The following is an 18,003-nucleotide window of genomic DNA, read 5'->3' on the forward strand; positions in this document are numbered from 1 at the left end:
TCCCTTTAAGGCTGGCTCTGAGAACCACAATTCCTGAAGGTCTGAGCGAGGGGAAATCCTTCTCCATTAGCTCAAGATTATGAAGTGAGCTCAGCCCGGGAGAATTTGGGCGATGCGGGGGAAGTGGTGCTTTAGAAATGACGATCGCCACCCTTGATGGGGGAGGAGGGCGCGGGACCCTGGCACGCCACTCCGGGGCTGCCGTGCTTGTGATTGGGGGAGCGTGAAGGGCTTTTCCTGGCCAGCCACGCTGCCCCGGATTCCTCCAACGCTCTTGCCCCTTGTTGAGACAGGCACTTCTATTAAAATGTAAATATTTTGTCTGAGAGCGGGGACACTTGGCCTTGCTACTGAGGGAAAGAACGGTGGAACCTGGGCACCTTATTGAGTGCCCATGGCAGGAGACAGGTGCCTCACGTTGTCGTCGAATCCACGGGGCAACCTGGTGAGGTGGGAGTTACCCCCGGCCCCGTCCACAGGTGAGAGACTGGACCCAGAAGGGCCAGAGTTCAGGCTGTCCACCTCGTGACACGCAGCCACTCCTCCGCCTTCTTGGCGGGCGTCCCCCCGCAGCGTGAGATGGCACAATGCAAGCGTTCTGGGGGCGCCCGGTCCTGGGTTCCTGCTCAGCGCTGCCTCCAAGGAGCCCTGTGCCTGAGCAAACCTTCACCTCCCGGATTTCTCCCCACCTGTGGATGGCACAGCCAGGGCACCTGCACTGGACCCCAGGGCTGTTGTGGGGACAGAGATACACAGGGTTGGTGACACGGTGTCGGGGCTCGGGCTCAGTAAAGGGCATGTCTGCACATTCTTATTCCCTTTTTTTTTTTTTTTACGGTTTTATTTTTAAGTAATCTCTACACCCCGCGTGGGGCTCGAACTCACAACCGTGAGATCAAGAGTCGCATGCTCCACTGACCGAGCCAGCCAGGCGCCCACCCCATCTGCGCATTCTTATCAACTCGTGCCAGTTCGGGAACGTACAGGCTGGCTCCTGACCCTGGGATACCCCTGTGCCTTCTCTGGCCGTGGCAGCAGCAGGAGTGGGAACCATCTCCCTTGTCTCCTATGCACCCATCCCGGGATCTGTGGAGAGAAGGCAGGTGGCCTGGAGCTTATTCACGGGACAGGCGGTCCCCAGAACTACCTCCCACCACCCACCATCATGTGCGAAAACACTGCGTCCCATTCTTTCTCTGGGAGCTTAAATCAGGAACTACACAGAAGAGGTCAAGTTCAGAATCCCTGCTTGAACCCTGACCTTTTGCCCCCCAAGGCCAGAGGCAAGGCCCTGGCCTCCTGGGTGCCTCAGTCACCCTATCTCTAAAATGGGCGGCCCATCCAATTCATATCTCCTTGAAGGACAGGAGTCTGGAGAAATAACTAGCTCTGACCTAATGCCAATTGCATGGGGCCTTGAAGATGAAGTATGTGAGCCATCAACCCGCGGGCTGTCATCTCAGGACCTGAAATTGCACGTCAGCTGAGGGCTGGGCCGGTGGGGCGGCCGCAGCAACTCTGAGACGCTTCTGTGGGATGCTGGTGGGATCACCCTAAAAGCACAAGGTGGGGTGCAGGGCCTCCCTTGCTGTGGCTGTAGCTCAGGCCCTGTCCCTGCCAGGCTGGCCGGGACCCTGACCCCCGGGGGCTGCTGGAAGAAACTGACGCCTCTCAGCAACTTCATCCCATTTGGCAGAGGAGGAAACTGAGGCACACGGAGGTCCAGTCACTAAGGTCCTGCAGCCAAGGTGTGTCAGGTCCGCCTGACACAGAGTCTGGCCTCCTGACCACGACGCCCAACTGCCTCCGCGGTTACTACCGTCATCACAGTAGAATTTTAATAATAGTTGTAATTATTATTATTATTGAGGGCAGTGCTCCAGGCAGGCAGGTCTGCGTGACTGCATCACTGGGGCCCGATACGTGGCCAGTGCCCAGAATCGGGCAGCGTCCTGTCCCAGCCGGCCCTGGGACTATGCTGAAGACTGAAGGGTCCATCGTGCAGCCTGGGTCATGGCATGGGCTTCTCCTACCTTCCGTCAGATCCCGGACTCAGAAAGCCACTCCTACCCGTCTGCCCCTGGATGTATGTGGTGATGGGCCCGGTGGAGATTCACGAATGGGAAGACTGAAAATTCAAGCGGAGGCGATCAGTGTTTTTATAAAGCACAGCCCCCTGCCTCCACACAAGCGAAGCGTCCCTTCTCCAAAAGGTGGCATATCCTCCTGCCGGTTAAGGGTTAAGAGCTCACACTAGGGCCCAGCCTACCTGTGCTCAACTCCTGGGGCTTCTGCTCGCTCCCTGTGTGACCCTGGACAAGTGATTCACCGTGCTCCCTCGCCCCACCTGCTCCACTGTGCACGGGCCTCTGGGAGAACTGGGGGAGGGCTGTGCCTGACCCACCCTGGCTGGTGCTAAGTGTCTGCACCTTGACCCCTCCAGGTGGGGAGAGCCGAAGGAGCCGTCTGTCCCGCTCCTGGCGGAAAAGGGTGGCTCACTGAGACGTGACTATAGATCGACTTTACGGCTGAGTTTGACTCCGGAATGGCCGGTGTCAGGTGTGTTAAATGTGTGGCTGATGGGGCCGGGACAGTCCCGGAGCCCCAGCAAGCGTTGGTTCTGGGTAGGGGAGGTCAGTGGGCTTGGTGGCCTTGTGGGTCCAGGCCTGTGCTTTCGCAATCCCCTGAGGCCACAGTAGAGGCCCAGAAATAGGTTCCCAGCTTCCCTGCTCCGGTCAGTGTTCCAGATCGATCCTGTTCTGGTCTATTCTGCCTGCTGGGACTAAGGGAAAGATACGGAAACAGCTCATGGCCTAGTCCTGCCCTCTGGGGCACGGCCGGCCCAGCTGCCTCCGCTCTGGGCTTGGAGGCTGAGTCTGCTGCCTCAGGATCGGGGCATCTAGTGCCTGTTCCGGCCCAGAGCTCCCAACAGGATGCGTGCCTGGCTCACGGGCCACCCGAGAGGGGGATGGCTTTGCAGGCACGGTGCTGGGAAGGGCAAGGGCGCGCTGGACAGAGGTACCAGCAGACTGCAGGAGAGGAGGCCTTGCAGGGAGCCTTCAGAAAGGGGCAAAAGGACAAGGCAAGGCAATGGGGTCCCCCAGGGAGTGTCGCTACGGCTGGGGCCTGGTGTCCAAGTGCTGTGGAGGGGAAGGGACAGGGCAGGGCAGTGGTTCTGGATGTGTGTGTAGGACGACCTCTTCCTGTGTCTCCTCTGAACGAAAACAGCACCAAAAATGTTGCTTAAAAGCTATTCTTCTTTTCTTTTCGGGAGAGGCAAGTGGGGTCACAGGTGGGCTCAGCTTCTTGTCCCCAGATTCCCGGACAAGGAGGATGGCAGGAGGATGGACAAGGCAGTGGTTCTGGAAACTCAAGATGCCAAGTCCCCAGCCCAGGTACCTCCCTCCCTCTGAGGAGCGTCCTATGTTGTCCTGGTCACCTCTGGATGTGGTGTGGCCATCAGCAGGACAGGGCGGCTCCCAGGAGCCCCCTGGTGGCCCAAGGAGTTGCTGCGGCCACACCAGCCAGGGCGCACTCCCTCGGGGACATTCACTGACATAGGACTTTTTTCTCAGGGACTCAGATCTTGTGCCAAGCACTTTGCTGGGGGCCACTCGCGAAAAGTCATCTCTCAACAGCCCTGTGAGGTGGGTGTTACCCCATTTTGTAGATGCGGACACCTGGAGGGGACTGTCCTGTGTCATCAGGCTGCTGCTGAAAACCCACGGACAGGGAAAAAAGCATAGAGGCAGAGCAGAAACAGCAATGACATGAACGTGTATTTAGTTTTAAAATAACGACCGAAGGGCCCCTGGGTGGCTCGGTCAGCTGAGCGTCCAACTTCGGCTCAGGTTGTGATCTCACGGTTCATGAGTTGGAGCCCCGCGTCGGGCTCTGTGCTGACGGCTCAATGCCTGCTTCGGATCCTCTGTCCTCCTCTTTCTCTGCCGCACTCTCTCTCTCAAAAATAAATAAACATTAGAAGATAATAAAATAAAATAATGATCGAGAATGCTGGTGCATGTGTAAACCCCGGAGGATCGTGGGAGTACCTGGCATCACCAGGCACTTCTGGGAGGGGAGCTGGGGGCCCTGGGGTGTAGGGTGGGAAGAAACCATGTTCACTGGATTTGGTTTTGTGCTTTTTGATTAAAAAAAAATTTTTTTTTACATTTATTTATTTTTGATAGACAGAGACAGAGCACAAGTAGGGGAGTGGGGAGGGCAGACAGAGAGGGAGACAGAATCTGAAGCAGGCTCCAGGCTCCAAGCTGTCAGCACAGAGCCCGATGCGGGGCTCGAACGCACAAACCGCGAGATCGTGACCTGAGCCGAAGTCAGACGCTTAACCAACTGAGCCGCCCAGGCGCCCCTGGGCTTTTTGATTTTTTAAACCCTGTGGAAGTATTGCCTCTACTCAAAAACACATGAAAGATTTCAACATTCATAGATGTTCGGTGACAGAAAGAAACTTGGAAGTGACCGAATCTCCCCCCAGTTATAGCAGCCCTGACAGAAGCTGTTCAGCACCTACTTGCATGGCTCCAGTGATGGGGCGCTTACCCCTTAACGGGTCAACTCCCACTCTGGAAAGATCCTCTCTCTGTGGGTTGGAACATATCTTCCTGGTCAAGACCCCCTCTTCTGGGATGATCTTTTGGGTATTTGTAGGATGTCTGGTACTAACTGACCACCCCCCAGCTACCAGGGACCATGGTTTTAGCCCTCAACAACCCCAGAGCCCAGTTTCTGGAATTCTAAGAATGGGTGGGACTCTGAGGCCATTGGGTTCAAGCCCACAGCTGAAGCAGGACTCACCCTCCACGCACTGGGCGGGGAGCTGTTTGTACCAATGGACAGGAAGCCTTGTTGCCCCAAATCCCCGTATCCATCGTCTCATGGTGTCATATCACCTCGCCCCACTTCCTGCATCCGGACTCTATAGAAATGCCGGGGCAGGGGTGCACGGACGGCTCGGTCAGTTCAACATCCGACTCTTGATTTCGGCTCAGGTCATGATCTCACGGTCGAGGGACAGGGCCCCGCGTCAGGCTCGGCGCCGACAGCACGGAGCCTGCTGGAGATTCTCTCTCTCTGTCCCTTCCTTGCTCTCTCTGTCTCTCTCTCAAAATAAATAAACATCAAGAAAGAAGGAGGGGCGCCTGGGTGGCGCAGTCGGTTCAGCGTCCGACTTCAGCCAGGTCACGATCTCACGGTCCGTGAGTTCGAGCCCCGCGTTGGGCTCTGGGCTGATGGCTCGGAGCCTGGAGCCTGTTTCCGATTCTGTGTCTCCCTCTCTCTCTGCCCCTCCCCCGTTCATGCTCTGTCTCTCTCTGTCCCAAAAATAAATAAACGTTGAAAAAAAAAAAAAAAAAGAAAGAAGGAGAAATGCCTTGGTGATAGGAAGCTCTCGCCCTGGCATTGGGGAGTTCGGATCTGAAGCACCTGACGGGTCATCCTGTCTCAACATCCCTGAGCTCGGTTTCCTCATCTGCGAAATGGGGTTACTCCTAGCACTCACTCCAGAAAGTTGCTGTGAGCCTCATGGAAGATGGCGGCGATGTGCGCCCTGGGAAGCAAGAGCGGCCAGGGAGGCGATGGGGTGAGTGGGGCAGGGGGAGAGGCTGCTGCTCGCAAGTGCAGACTGCAGGGTTGGGAGGGATGAGCCAGATCTGAGACCAGCCAGGGGCTCTCTGAAGCCAGGATTAGGGAGCAAATCACATTTGGGGAGCCACATGGGGTAGTGTGGGAGGGCTCTGGGCAAAGGGGTGACGATTGGATGAGCGCCTGACAAGTGTTGTGAAATAGTTTTCCATACCCTGTTTACGGATCCGGGGTCACTAGGTGGGGGGGGGGGGTGCTTCCTCCGTGGACTCAGGGCCCTGCCCTTATTTTAGGGGCCGCTGTCCTTATGGGAGACAGAGAGAAGGCAGAAGAGGAGGGCAGACAGCCTCAGCTTTCCCGTCCCTAAAACAATAGCCCATTTTCCAGCGCTGACGTCTGTGGATTTCCCCTGGAACTTTGGGGAAGCATGCTCAGGCTGTGCAAATCGGTCTCCCCGGGGGCTCCTGGGCTTCTGTCTGGGGCAGAGAGTGGAGATGTCTCTGTTCTCAAGATGCCTGGGCAGGAGCACCAGCCCACACCCTCTGGGGGCCCCTCCCACGGCATTTTCCACTTGACTCTTCATCCTTGCCAGGGGAGGGTGCCATTCCTTTTTACAGACGAGGAAACGCAACTGTGAGTTTTCTGCCTTAGGCGTGTATTAAAGCAGTGGACGAGAATAGTGTTAATAGACGTGCTGGGAATCAGATGTCTTACTGGAACAAGCAAACGAACCAGGCTTTGGCTGCAGGACTTTTCAGAGCCTTTAGCACGCAGAGGCACGTCTTGAATCTCTAGAAGGGGCTTGGAATATGGTGTTTCCAAACTTACCTGACACCCCCCCCCCCCCCCGCCCCAGCCCCTGCTGAGAACACCCAGAACCCATGGTCTGCAGAGCAGAGCATGGGAAATGTCAGAAGAGAACATCCGGCATCTGAATTCCCCAGAACAGCTGGGCTGTCTGGCTGCGGGGCAGATGTGGAAACTGAAGTTTAGGGTGGGACTCCTCCAAGGTCAAGGTAGATAGTGAGATTTAAGCTCAGGGCTGCATGGCGTGCAGGCTACCTTCCTGAGGGAGCCGGGGCCCTGAAGCATCTGCAGGCAGTGCCCATTCTAGAAGGGGGCTAGAGGATGCTGGTGCCACGCGTCCTCACGGTTAAACCAGCCACTCCGTCAAAGCCACAGGAGCAGCGGACAAGCAGTTGATGCTGCCCCGGCTGGGTCATGAGCCGTGTAACAGGTGAGTGCTGTAGCCGTGAGGTCCCACAGCCCGAGTGGCCAGTGGGAGGACCAGGCAGGCCCAAGGGACAGTCTGCTGCTGACTCCACCCCTGCTTTCGTCCTCGGGGCCTCAGGGAAGGGTCCTGCCACTGAGTCCTGGGTTCAGACTCCGACCCCTCCACTTCCTGACCCCACTACGATTCCTGTCGTCAGTGAGCTGTGCCTCAGTTTCTCCATCTGTACGTGGTGAAGAAAGCAGCAGCCGGGGCAGACAGGGCAGGTAGGGAGATCGTGGGGCTGCAGAACGTCATTGTCCCTGAGTTCATGTGAGAGCCTTGGGGACTCCAAGAACAACAGGGGAGCCCCGGGGGGTCCTGCAGGCCCAGGGGTAGGGGAAGGTGGATCCCCGTCCTCGCGGCCCCACTGGGCCCTGAGGGCCGAGACCCTGAGGGCCGAGACGCGTGCCCGACAGATCCCGTGTGCAATCGTCTGGTGCGGGGCCTGCATGAGGCAGAGAAGCCCCCGGCACAGCAGTGGTCTTCGGCAAGCACTATTTCTGTCTTCCGTTTTTTTATTTCTTCCTTCTCCAAGTTTAAAATTAAAAATAGATGTTTCGAGAGCCCAGCAGCTTGGCAAGCAGGCCGGTCTCCGGGGACGGTCTGAGCTGCCTTTCGGTGGTTTGTGACACCTGCAGACAGTGGCACTGTGCATACAGTGGCATTCTAGACAGGAGTGAGAGAGAAAGCCCTTATTAGTCCGGGCAGATCCCAAACACTGGGTTGGGGGGAAAGAAGCAAGTCACAGAAGGAAAAGATCATTTACACGAAGTTTAGGAACACGGCACGTGACCTTCTATGTTCTTTGCCGGTACCTGTGGTCCCCACCTTCGGGAGAACCTTCCCTTGGGGACAGAGGGACAAGCCATGAGGCTGGTGTGAGGGCACAGGGGGTGGGTCTGTGATCGCTGCCCACATAGAATGTGCCAGGCTCTCTTCCAACAGCCTCATCCAGCATCCCCATTTCACAGATGAGTACACCGAGGCACAGAGAGGTTCAGTGGCCTGTCCAAGGTCTCACCGTTAGCAAGTTGCAGGGTCAGGACTCTAACCCAGCGCTCGCGATCATTCACCCACACGGCCTCTTGCCTGTGGCTCATGGTTTCTCATGTCTGAAAGCGGCTGAAGCAAACGCGGTCAAATATTCGCATCGGCAAAGTGCATCGGTGTGTTCTTGGGAGTTTTTTCTTCTCTTCTTTTTTTTTAAATTTTTTTTTCAATGTTTATTTATTTTTGGGACAGAGAGAGACGGGGGAGGGGCAGAGTGAGAGGGAGACACAGAATCGGAAACAGGCTCCAGGCTCCGAGCCATCAGCCCGGAGCCTGACGCGGGGCTCGAACTCACGGACCGCGAGATCGTGACCTGGCTGAAGTTGGACGCTCAACCGACTGCGCCACCCAGGCGCCCCTCTTCTCTTCTTTATAAACGTTTGCAAAAGCCCTGGGGCTCCGGTCTGGGGCCTCTGCCGGCCCCAGGCCTCATCCAGCCACAATCCACAGCACACAAGATAGTCCGGCTGCCGGGGGTGGCGATGACCGACTCGTCTCCGGTGCTCGCGAGACGACTCCCGGCGTGTTCCTCGGCTGCGGCTGACGGCCGTGGGAGGTCCGGGACCTGGAAGACAGGACTAACCGAGGACACCCCAGGCACTCCCTGTGTGCCTTTCTACCATTGTTTTTCCCCCGTTGTATGTTGGTTTGGGAAGTCCCTACTGATCTGTCTTCAAGCACAGCGATTCTCTCCTTGGTAGCATCCAGTCTCCTGATGAGCTCACCAAAAGCACCCTTCATTTCTGTTATGGTGCTTTTGATTCCTACCATTTCTTTTAAAATTTTTTCATACACTTTTCTTTAAAAATATACATTTTTTAATGTTTATTTATTTTTGAGAGAAACAACGACAGAATGCCAGCGAGGGAGGGGCAGAGAGAGAGAGGGAGACGCAGAATCCGAGGCAGGCTCCAGGCTCCGAGCCGTCAGCACAGAGCCCGACGCGGGGCTCGAACTCACCGACCGCGAGATCGTGACCTGAACTGTAGTCGGACGCCCAACCGACTGAGCCACCCAGGCGCCCCCATAAACTTTTCTTAATGCTTACGTTTCCCACCTGTTCCTGAATGCTGCCAGCTTTCCACTAGAGCCCCTAACATACTAGTCATAATTCCAAATTCTGTGTCTTACCTCAGTCTGTTTCTGATGCTTTTTCTCTTCAGACTGTCTTTTCCTGTCATTTATCACGCCATGTAATTTTTCTCGAAAGCCGGACACGTTGGGGCGCCTGGGTGGCTCGGTTGGTTGAGCATCTGATTTCAGTTCAGGTCATGATCCCACGGTGCGTGAGTTCGAGCCTCACATCGCGCACTGTGTTTTCAGCACAGAGCCTGCTTTGGTTCCTCTGCCCTTCCCCCGCTTACACTCTCTCCCTCTCTCTCTCAAAAATCAATAAAACACACACACAAATGGGAATGCAAACTGGTGCAGCCACTCTGGAAAACAGTGGGGAGTTTCCTCAGAAAAACTAAAAATAGAACTACCCTACGACCCAGCAACTGCACTAATGGGTATTTATCCAAGGGATACACGTGTGCTGTTTCTAAGGGGCACATGCACCCCAATGTTCATAGCAGCACTATTGACAATAGCCAAAGTATGGAAAGAGCCCGGATGTCCATCGATGGATGAATGGATAAAGAAGATGTGGTGTATATACAATGGAGTAGTACTCGGCAATCAAAAAGAATGAAATCTTGCCATTTGCGACTATGTGGGTGGAACTGGAGGGTATTATGCTAAGCGAAATTAGTCAGAGAAAGACAAATATCATATGACTTCACTCATATGTGGAACTTAAGATACAGAACAGATGAACACAAGGGAAGGGAAGCAAAAAATAATATAAAAACAGAGAGGGGAACAAAACATAAGAGACTCTTAAATATGGAGAACAGAGGGTTACTGGAGGGGGTGTGGGGGGGAGATGGGCTAAATGGGTAAGAGGCGCTAAGGAATCTACTCCTGAAGTCATTGTTGCACTAGATGCTAACTTGGATGTAAATTTTCAATAAATAAATAAATAAAACATCTTGAAAGAAAGAAAGAAAGAAAAGAAAAGAAAAGAAAAGAAAAGAAAAGAAAAGAAAAGAAAAGAAAAGAAAAGAAAAGAAAAGAAAAGAAAAGCCAGACACCTGTACGGGTAGCAGGAACTGAGGCAAATGGGGTTTCGCGTGAGGGTTTATGCTGACCCGGCTGGCGGTGCACTGTGGCTTATGTTTGCGGTAGCTGTAGGGGCTCCAAATTCCTCTGTGGTCCTTGTTTTGGTCTCCCCTGTTGTCTTTGAGATTCACCCAGATCTCCTCTTAGATGGAGCGTGTGACCACTATTATCACGCCCAAGGCCTGTTGAAGTGGTGGTAAGGAGTCGGGGAGGAGTTCTGTTCTATCATCCTACGTCCTTGGGCGGTGATATTCACTAGTGGTTCTTAGGTCCTCTCCCTTCAGTAAGTCTCTGAAGTTTAGAGGGGGTTGGAGTTGGGGACCCACCACCCCCCAGGGTGGATAAGGCTCTGGTAAAGCCTTTTTCCCTGGAGAGCAGGTCTTTGTTATGGAGAACACTGTGGGCGTATCTCACAATGGCCACCTTTCCACTGGGGAGATTTCTGGAGGTACAAGGGCAAACTTACGGCCTCCTCCTTTAGATCGCCGCCCTCCTTCCCCCCAGGAGCTTCTCAGCCCCGCACTAGTCTGCTCTCAGCCCCCAGCAGGCCCTCGAAACGACCCTTTAAGCCTTCCTACCACAGCAGATCTCAGCTGAGACTCTGGATTTGCTGGTCTCTCCAGATTTGGGGGTGGCACTCAGCCCGGAGTCCTGAGACCTCAGCTCTCCAAGGGGTCTGACGAAAGTGGATTCTTAGTTCAGCTTTTTTCTTATGGGCAGGACAGGAGCCACAACTTTCCGGCTCTTTCATGCGTCAGAGCAGAAACAGAGGCTTGGATTCTCAAGCACCTGCTGTCCATGAGAGGCTGGGCGAGCCCTCCGCTAACTTGGGGACGGCATTCCCTCATGGGTATAAGGGGACCCATAAGCCCGGCGGGCGACACAGGGCAGAAGCAGGGGCAGGGGCTGCAGGATGGAGAGCAGGATGCCCAGAGTGCAGGGGGAGGAGGCCCAGCAGTCCCCGGCTGTAGGGGAATATGCTGGCCCCGGAGGGGAGAGAGGGAAGAAGCCTGGGGTGAGGACGAGGGTGGACTGTGGAGGCGGCCCATCCACCCTCCCCAACCCAGGCCCGGGTTTCACTTCTCCTGTGAGTCCCGGGCGGCAGGGACCGCCCTTTACCCCATTTTTAAGTGATTCCGTGGGAATTCCCAGCCACTGGCTCCATCATGTCGCTCCCTGGCCCAGTCGGAGGCAGGACTGGAACCCCGGAGTCCCTGCACCTCCCGGGCTAAACAGCGCCCGGGGAGGAAGCTGCGGCCCCGGCGGAAACGGGAAGCCCAGTCGGCACCTGGGGCCCCAAGAGGCGAGGCCACCGCCATTGTATTGAGAAAGGATCCCGGGGGTTGGGGGGGGGGGGCGCGCTGCTGGAACAGCGGGAACAGAGGCGGTGCCGAGTGCCGAGTTGCGCGCCGCGCCCCTCCTCCTTCAGCCCCGCCGGGGCGTCCCCGACCAGGGGTGGCCTCCCTGCGGGGGCTGGGCCCCAACCTCGAGGCCCTGCGGGGTGAGCCCGTCCCTGCCCCGCGGCCACGGGCTCCCCGGGAGGGTGCGGCCCGCGGGAGGCGAGCGCTCAGGGCGCGGCCGGCGGCTCCCGGGGCGCGCGGGGCCGGGGTGTCCGCCCCCCGCCGCCGCCGCCTCCCCCTCCTCCTCCCCCTCCTCCTCCTCCCCCTCCTCCTCCTCCTCCTCCTCCGGGCCGGGGCGGAGCGGGCCGGCAGCGGCATGGCGGGCGGGCGGGCCGGGCCCGGGGCGCTGCTGGCGCTGCTGGCGCTGCGGGCGCTCGGGGCGGCGGCGCACCCCCAGTGCCTGGACTTCAGGCCGCCCTTCCGGCCGCCGCAGCCGCTGCGCTTCTGCGCGCAGTACTCGGCCTTCGGCTGCTGCGCCCCCGAGCAGGACGCGGCGCTGGCCCGCCGCTTCGGAGCCCTGGCGGCGCGCGTGGACGCCGCCGAGTGGGCCGCGTGCGCCGGCTACGCGCTCGACCTGCTGTGCCAGGTGAGCGGGCGCGCGTCGGGGCCTCGGCGGCCGGGCGGGAGAGCGGCGGGGGCGGCCCCGCCGGGCGGCGATCGGGAGTGGGCGGCGGGCGTTGGACCCCGAGTCCGCACCTCCCCCCCCCACCCCCGGCGGAGTCTTCGGCGCGGGGAGACGGGCTTTGCCATTCATTAGCTTCGTGACTCGGACCTTCCCTGGGCCTCCGTTTCCCCTCGTGAAGCAAGGCGGGCGGACAGAGCGATGTCATCACTCCCTTGGGAGTTTGCGGGCCCCTCGGCCCTGGGACCCCCTGGAGTCAGCGTGGAGGAGCCCCGCCCTTGTCGGGGCACCGGGATGGGAAGCCTTTGTCCCGCCAGTGCTTCCCGCGCTGCCCCGGGGGAGGTGGGCGCGGCCCGGACCCGCAGGGAGCGTGGTCCACGCGCGGGACTTGGGTTTGCGGAAGGGGTTGGGGGACACCGCTCCCAGTGAGAGCCCCTCCCCCGCCCTGAGGACACGGTCTCAGAGCCCCGCCCCCTTCCTGGACCAGACGTGCCCGGTGCTCAGACCCCGGGGTGAGCCGGCCTGCGATGCTTGTGGCACTTCAGGCCCCCACCTAGGTTCCTGGTGTGCGCTCTCTCTGGGGGCGCCCCCACGTGGCAGAGGGTCTCTCGTCCTTTCAGACCACCTGAGTGACATCCCTTCCGTGTAACCTCTCTGCCCTCATCTCCCCTCTGGGGGCAGAGCCCCTACTTCTGCCGGCACGGGGTTGCACAGGATTGTGCCTTAGCTGCTCCTGCATGGGTCTAATTCCCGAGAGGCTGACCAGAACCCCTGGGGAAATGGAGTCAAGGCCAGGAAGCCCTGAGGCTGGCCCCAACCACCATCCAGGCAGCCAGAAGCCTGGGGGAGGAAGGGTCCTGCAGGCCCGCCTAGCTGACGCCCTTCAGACAGCCAGGGGAGGGGCAGGAGGGCTGGCTTGGCATCAGACTTACTGGGTTGATCCTGGCCCTGCCACTCCTGGCTCTGTGACCCTGGACAGGTCACCACTGCACTTTCATCGCATCACCTTTAAAATAGGGGCAATCGTAGCCGTCCCTCAGAGTAGGCACACAGACAGGAGGGCACATGCTCAGGGCTCAGTGGATGATTCTGGTTGGATTTCTCCAGCGCCTCTTTGGCCCCCACTGGCTTCCCAGCTCTAGGTAAGGACGGAATGGGGCCCAGAGGCCCACTCGGGGGAAGCCCAGAGAGGCAGAGACTTGCCTAGTGGTCACACAGCTCAGTTATGGCCACGGTGGGCACTTGGACCACACTCAGCGCCAGTGTGAGTGGGCCATCTGGGTCAGAAATGAGAGGGCCTGGGAGGGGATGAGGAAAGGGGCCCTGGGGAGCACCAGAATGCGGAGGAGGGGGACACCCGCCGTTGGTGGTCTCTGCTCAGTCCCTGTGCTGTGCTTCTCAGGGGAGCCAGAACGGTCTGGTCAAGCATCTGCCTCCCTCACCAGCGTGGGGGCTCTTTGGAAGCAGGCCCTCCCCTCCCCTCATAGTTGGGCTCGTGCATTCACTCCACATTTGTTTATTGAGCACCTACTATGTGCCAGGCTCAGCAGGACAAGTAAGGTAGGCGGGTCCTAGGAGGAGGAAGGGAACAACAGTCAGCCCTGCTATCCCTCCCTGGCAAGAGGCTCCCCTCTTCCCCTGGGAATCTTCCCAGCATGGCTTGGCCTTGAGCGACCAGTGGTAGACCGGCCTCTAGCACTTTACCCCAGGCGTCTCTGAGAGTGACCTCATGTCTGGAGTGAACTTGGAGAGGGCAGTGGAGGTTGGCTCACGGTTTCTCTGGCGGGGCCTCAAGGGAGGGCAGGAGAGTGCTGGATGGAGGACCATGCTGTCTGCGAGCCAAGGCCGTGTCTGGATCCGGCACCCCCTGATTTCCACCCTGGGGAGGTGGCCAAGGTGACTTATTTACAAGTTTCAGTCAATGACAGCATTCAGACATTCACATCTGCCTTAGGGAGACGTACTCCAGACAGGAGAGAGACCATGAAAACATGCTCGCTCCCACAGCCCCCTCCAGAACCTGCCCCCATCTGGTGCCCACAGCCCCTCCAGGTGCCCAGGATGCTCCTTAGCTGGAGGGTGATCGTCCCTTCTGGGCCTTAAGACTCTTTCCTAGGACTCTGCCCTCATTCAACTGACGCCTGTGTCATCAAGAGGAGAAATGACAGCTTGTGACATGTGACATCTTCAGGTTCCTCGTGTCCATATGACAAACTTCTGTGTAACTGAGACTGCCTCTCTGTGTAACCCGAAGTCATCAAAGCCTGGTTTCTGATGGAAATCTACATGGGACACACTCTGCAGGTGCATGTGCAGGACAGATATTTCCCCAGAGCCTGTTAGGGGCTGGCCCTGTCTGGGTGCCCGGGCCCAGAGGCAGTTGGCAAGTCATAGGCCCAGGCTCGAGTCCCCTTGTTCAAATCAGGAGACAGACACACGGATACTTACCAGAATGCACAAAAGGCTTCTCCAGGGTGACTGGACACTATGGGGGATAGGGAGAAAGTCCACACTTTTCCCTGTAAAAGTCAGGGAAGGCTTCCTGGAAGAGGAAACATTGAATTGCATCTTGATAGTTCATACCATTTGAGCATGTGTTTATTGAACAATGCATGCATGATGTCTCATTTATTCCCGCCGACAACTGTGAGACTGGAATTCCTTTCCCCTTTTACAGATGAAGACACGGGCACAGAGAGGCTAAGGAACTTGCCCCAGGTCACACAGGGAATGGTAGATTCAGTCTCTAGTATGCTCTGGCTCCAAAGCCCTTCTCTTACTGACTTTGTCATACTGCCTGTTTTCTTGAAGCCCCACTGTGTGCTGGGCCCTCGGGCCCCTTCCCTGGAAGGTCCCATAGCCTGTGGGGTAGGTGGACATACAAAGAGAACATAAAGTCCCGGCCAGGCAGGCCAGCTGAGGCATCTCTGACGACCGGGAGGTGACACATGACCCCCGTGGAGAGCTCAGCCCACAAGCTACAAAGTTACATTTTGGCGATGCTGTGTGGAGGGCCGCGGGAGGGTCCACAGGGGGCCAGGGTGGGGGAGTCAGGGCCCTGGGAGGACGGAGGAGCCAGAGAAGACTTTTCAGTTGGGTCTGGAGTCACGAAGACGAGTTTGCCAGATGAGGAAATGGGAAAGGAAGGAATACCCTCCCTAGAGAGCACTGTGTACACAGACCCGGCCTTCCTAAGCAGTAGGTGGCGGACATAAGGAACCCTTGGGACTCAGGACCGTGAGTCGTGAGCCTCAGCAGCCGCACAGGGCGACCTCGGGGCAGTAAGGTGGGCGGGCCGTCTGCTCCTGGGCTGAACGGCGCAGGCAGCTGAACGGTGTGACGCCCGATGGGCTTTGCTTGGGTTTTCTGCTGCCCCTTCCACTGACCCCGGAAGGCCAGTTGCTGGTTGTTCCTGTGGACGGCAACCACTACACCCTCCTGTCACGTCCTGCTTGTGGATTTCTCCGGTCTGAGCACCAGGTTTGCTCTGTAAGAGTATGTAGGCCACGAGGAAGGGCTGGCCAGGCCCCGTGTCCATGCATGGACGCTGAAGTTCCAGCCTGGCTCCCCGGAGGCCCCCCCAGTGCTCCCTCTCTAGCTCTGGGCTGGGCTTTGGTGAGCAGAGGGCACCCAGATCGGCTTCCAGAAGTCCGTTCCGCTCCTCATTGTGTCCCTAGAGCTGAGGACGGTGCCTGGCATGCAGTCAGCGTCCCGTAAACGCTTGCTGAATGAAACAGTGCTGACTAATCCGGAAAGAGCCCCGCTGTGGGCATCAGGAGGGCTGGGTCTGAGCCATGGCGTGACCACTTCTTGGCACGTAGCCTTCTTTGAGCCTCAGTTCGTCACCTACAAGCTAGAAGTCACAGTGACCCTACCTCGCAAAAATTAAATGAGGCGTGTGGGCGGACAGACCCTCCCTGGCCCACCCACAGCTGCCCGCTGGAGTCATAGGAGGCTCCAGGGCAACCGTGTGAGAGACGATCACGCGTGGAGGCCTGGGCCTGGCTGTCTCGCCCACTCGCCGGCTGAGTGGGACGTGGGAAACCCTGTGAGGCCTGGGACAGCGACTGACCAGAGACTTCCAAGCATACGTGGCCAAGTGGCCCTTAGCCTCACAGTAGCAGTAGAGGTGCCGGGAGGACAAGGCCGTGGTGTGACCATGATGGTTCCAAGGGAGGGAGGAGCCCCTGGCCCAGAGCCTGAACACACATCCATGAGGGCGGCTTGCCACCTGTCGGAGCCCCGCCTGGCCCTGCCGGTGAGGAGGGGAGCGTCCGGCCCCGGGAGGAGCACCCCCCAAGGCCTCTAGGGACCCAGAGCCGAGTCGGTCCAGACCTTGGCCCGCTGAGCCCATGGTGGGACCGGGGGCAGAGGGTGCCAGGCACAGACATAAATAATTACCTCTGCTCAGGTCAGGGGCTCTGACTGAAGGAGGTTCTTTTTCTTTTCTTTCGAGTTTATTTATTTATTTTGAGAGAGAGAGAGAGAGAGAGAGAATCCCAAGCAGACTCCACACTGTCAGCACAGAGCCCGATGTGGGGCTCGAACCCACAGACCGAGAGATCACGACCTGAGCCAAGATCAAGAGTTGCATGGGCACCTGGGTGGCTCAGTCAGTTAAGCATCCAACTTCAGCTCAGGTCATGATCCCACGGTTCACGAGTTCAAGCCCCGCATCGGGGTCTCTGCTGTCAGCCCAGAGCCCGCTTCAGATCCTCTGTCTCCCTCTCTCTCTGTCCCTCCTCTCCCTCCCACCCCAAATAAATAAACATTAAAAAAAAAAAAAAAAACTGAGTCGCTTAATTGAGCCCCCCAGGCGTCCCTCAAGGGAGCTTTTCATACAGCCTGTGGAGCTGAGGCCTCTGCTCTGGGTGGGGGCGGGGTACACTTAACTAGGCTTTGGGGGCTGGGAGTTAGGCGCCCGTCAGTGAGCCCGGAAATGCCCCGGCTTCTAGGTCGAATCCGGCCTGTGACCTTGGTTAGGGGCTTCCTTCTCAGCCTCCTCTTTCCCATCCGTACAATGGGACCAAGAACATACTCCTGGCACAGTCAGTTGCGTTGAGTGATGGCCCTGGCCCACAGTCTGCCCAAATGCCCAGAGCTGTTGTTGTTGTTCACGCTATTTCTCCAACGGCCGCGGCTGTTATTTAAGGATGAATCGATTGGTGCTTTCGAGGGAAGGGCATGCCTGCAAAGGGAACCGTGTGCGCTGAGGCTCAGAGGTGAAAATGGCAGAGAGTGTCAGGAAACTGAAGGGGGGGGCAGGAGGCAGGAGCTGACGGCAGAGCTGTGGGCAGAGCTGGATCCCGAGTGCTGGTACCTCTGCGTTGGCTCTCAGGCTGGGGTCGGGGTGCGAAGGGAGGGATCCTCTCAGCTCTCAGGGGGTGGGTGCTGGAGGCCTGAAGCTGGGGAGGGGTCTGCTGGGGTTTGTCACCTCTGCCTGGAAAGGCAGAGCCTGAGGCAAAGCTTGCGGGTTATTTCCTTCTTGGGGTGAGAGGACCCGGAAGCATGAGTGTTGGGGGCAGAGGGAGGGCTGAGCCGAGGGTTGCCACGCGATGCCTGAACTGGTTCCGAGAAGCCATCCAAACTGCGAATTGGGACTGTCTGCCGGGCGAGGAGGAGGGCAGAACACTTCACCCATCTGCTTCCCGTCCCCAGGGCTCACAGTCCTGCCCCAGGAGGGCCTGACTACCCTGCATTCCAGATCGTGCCCATGCGGGCCCTGAATGGGGTCCCTGGTGTCTCATCAGCGGGGGAGCCCTCGGCAGGAGGCCAGGGAATCCAAGGGCGGCCGATCCATCTGTCCCCAGAGGAACACTACACTGGCAGCCCGGTGGCAGAGGACCGTCCAGGACCCTGCCCAAGGTGCCCGAGCAGTGGAGGGAGAGGGG

General features: G+C 58.0%; 1 protein-coding gene across 1 annotated transcript in view; it reads left to right on the plus strand.

Annotated features, from left to right (window-relative positions):
- Positions 1-11,806: 11,806 nt before the first annotated feature.
- Positions 11,807-18,003, plus strand: part of HHIPL1 (HHIP like 1) — a 30,401-nt gene continuing 24,204 nt past the window's right edge. Inside the window, exon 1 of the mRNA XM_030319944.1 lies at positions 11,807-12,076. Within this exon, the coding sequence (XP_030175804.1) occupies positions 11,807-12,076 (270 nt within the window). The remainder of the gene's footprint in view (positions 12,077-18,003) is intronic.

Source organism: Lynx canadensis, chromosome B3 (assembly GCF_007474595.2).
Source record: "Lynx canadensis isolate LIC74 chromosome B3, mLynCan4.pri.v2, whole genome shotgun sequence".
Classification (NCBI taxonomy): domain Eukaryota; kingdom Metazoa; phylum Chordata; class Mammalia; order Carnivora; family Felidae; genus Lynx; species Lynx canadensis.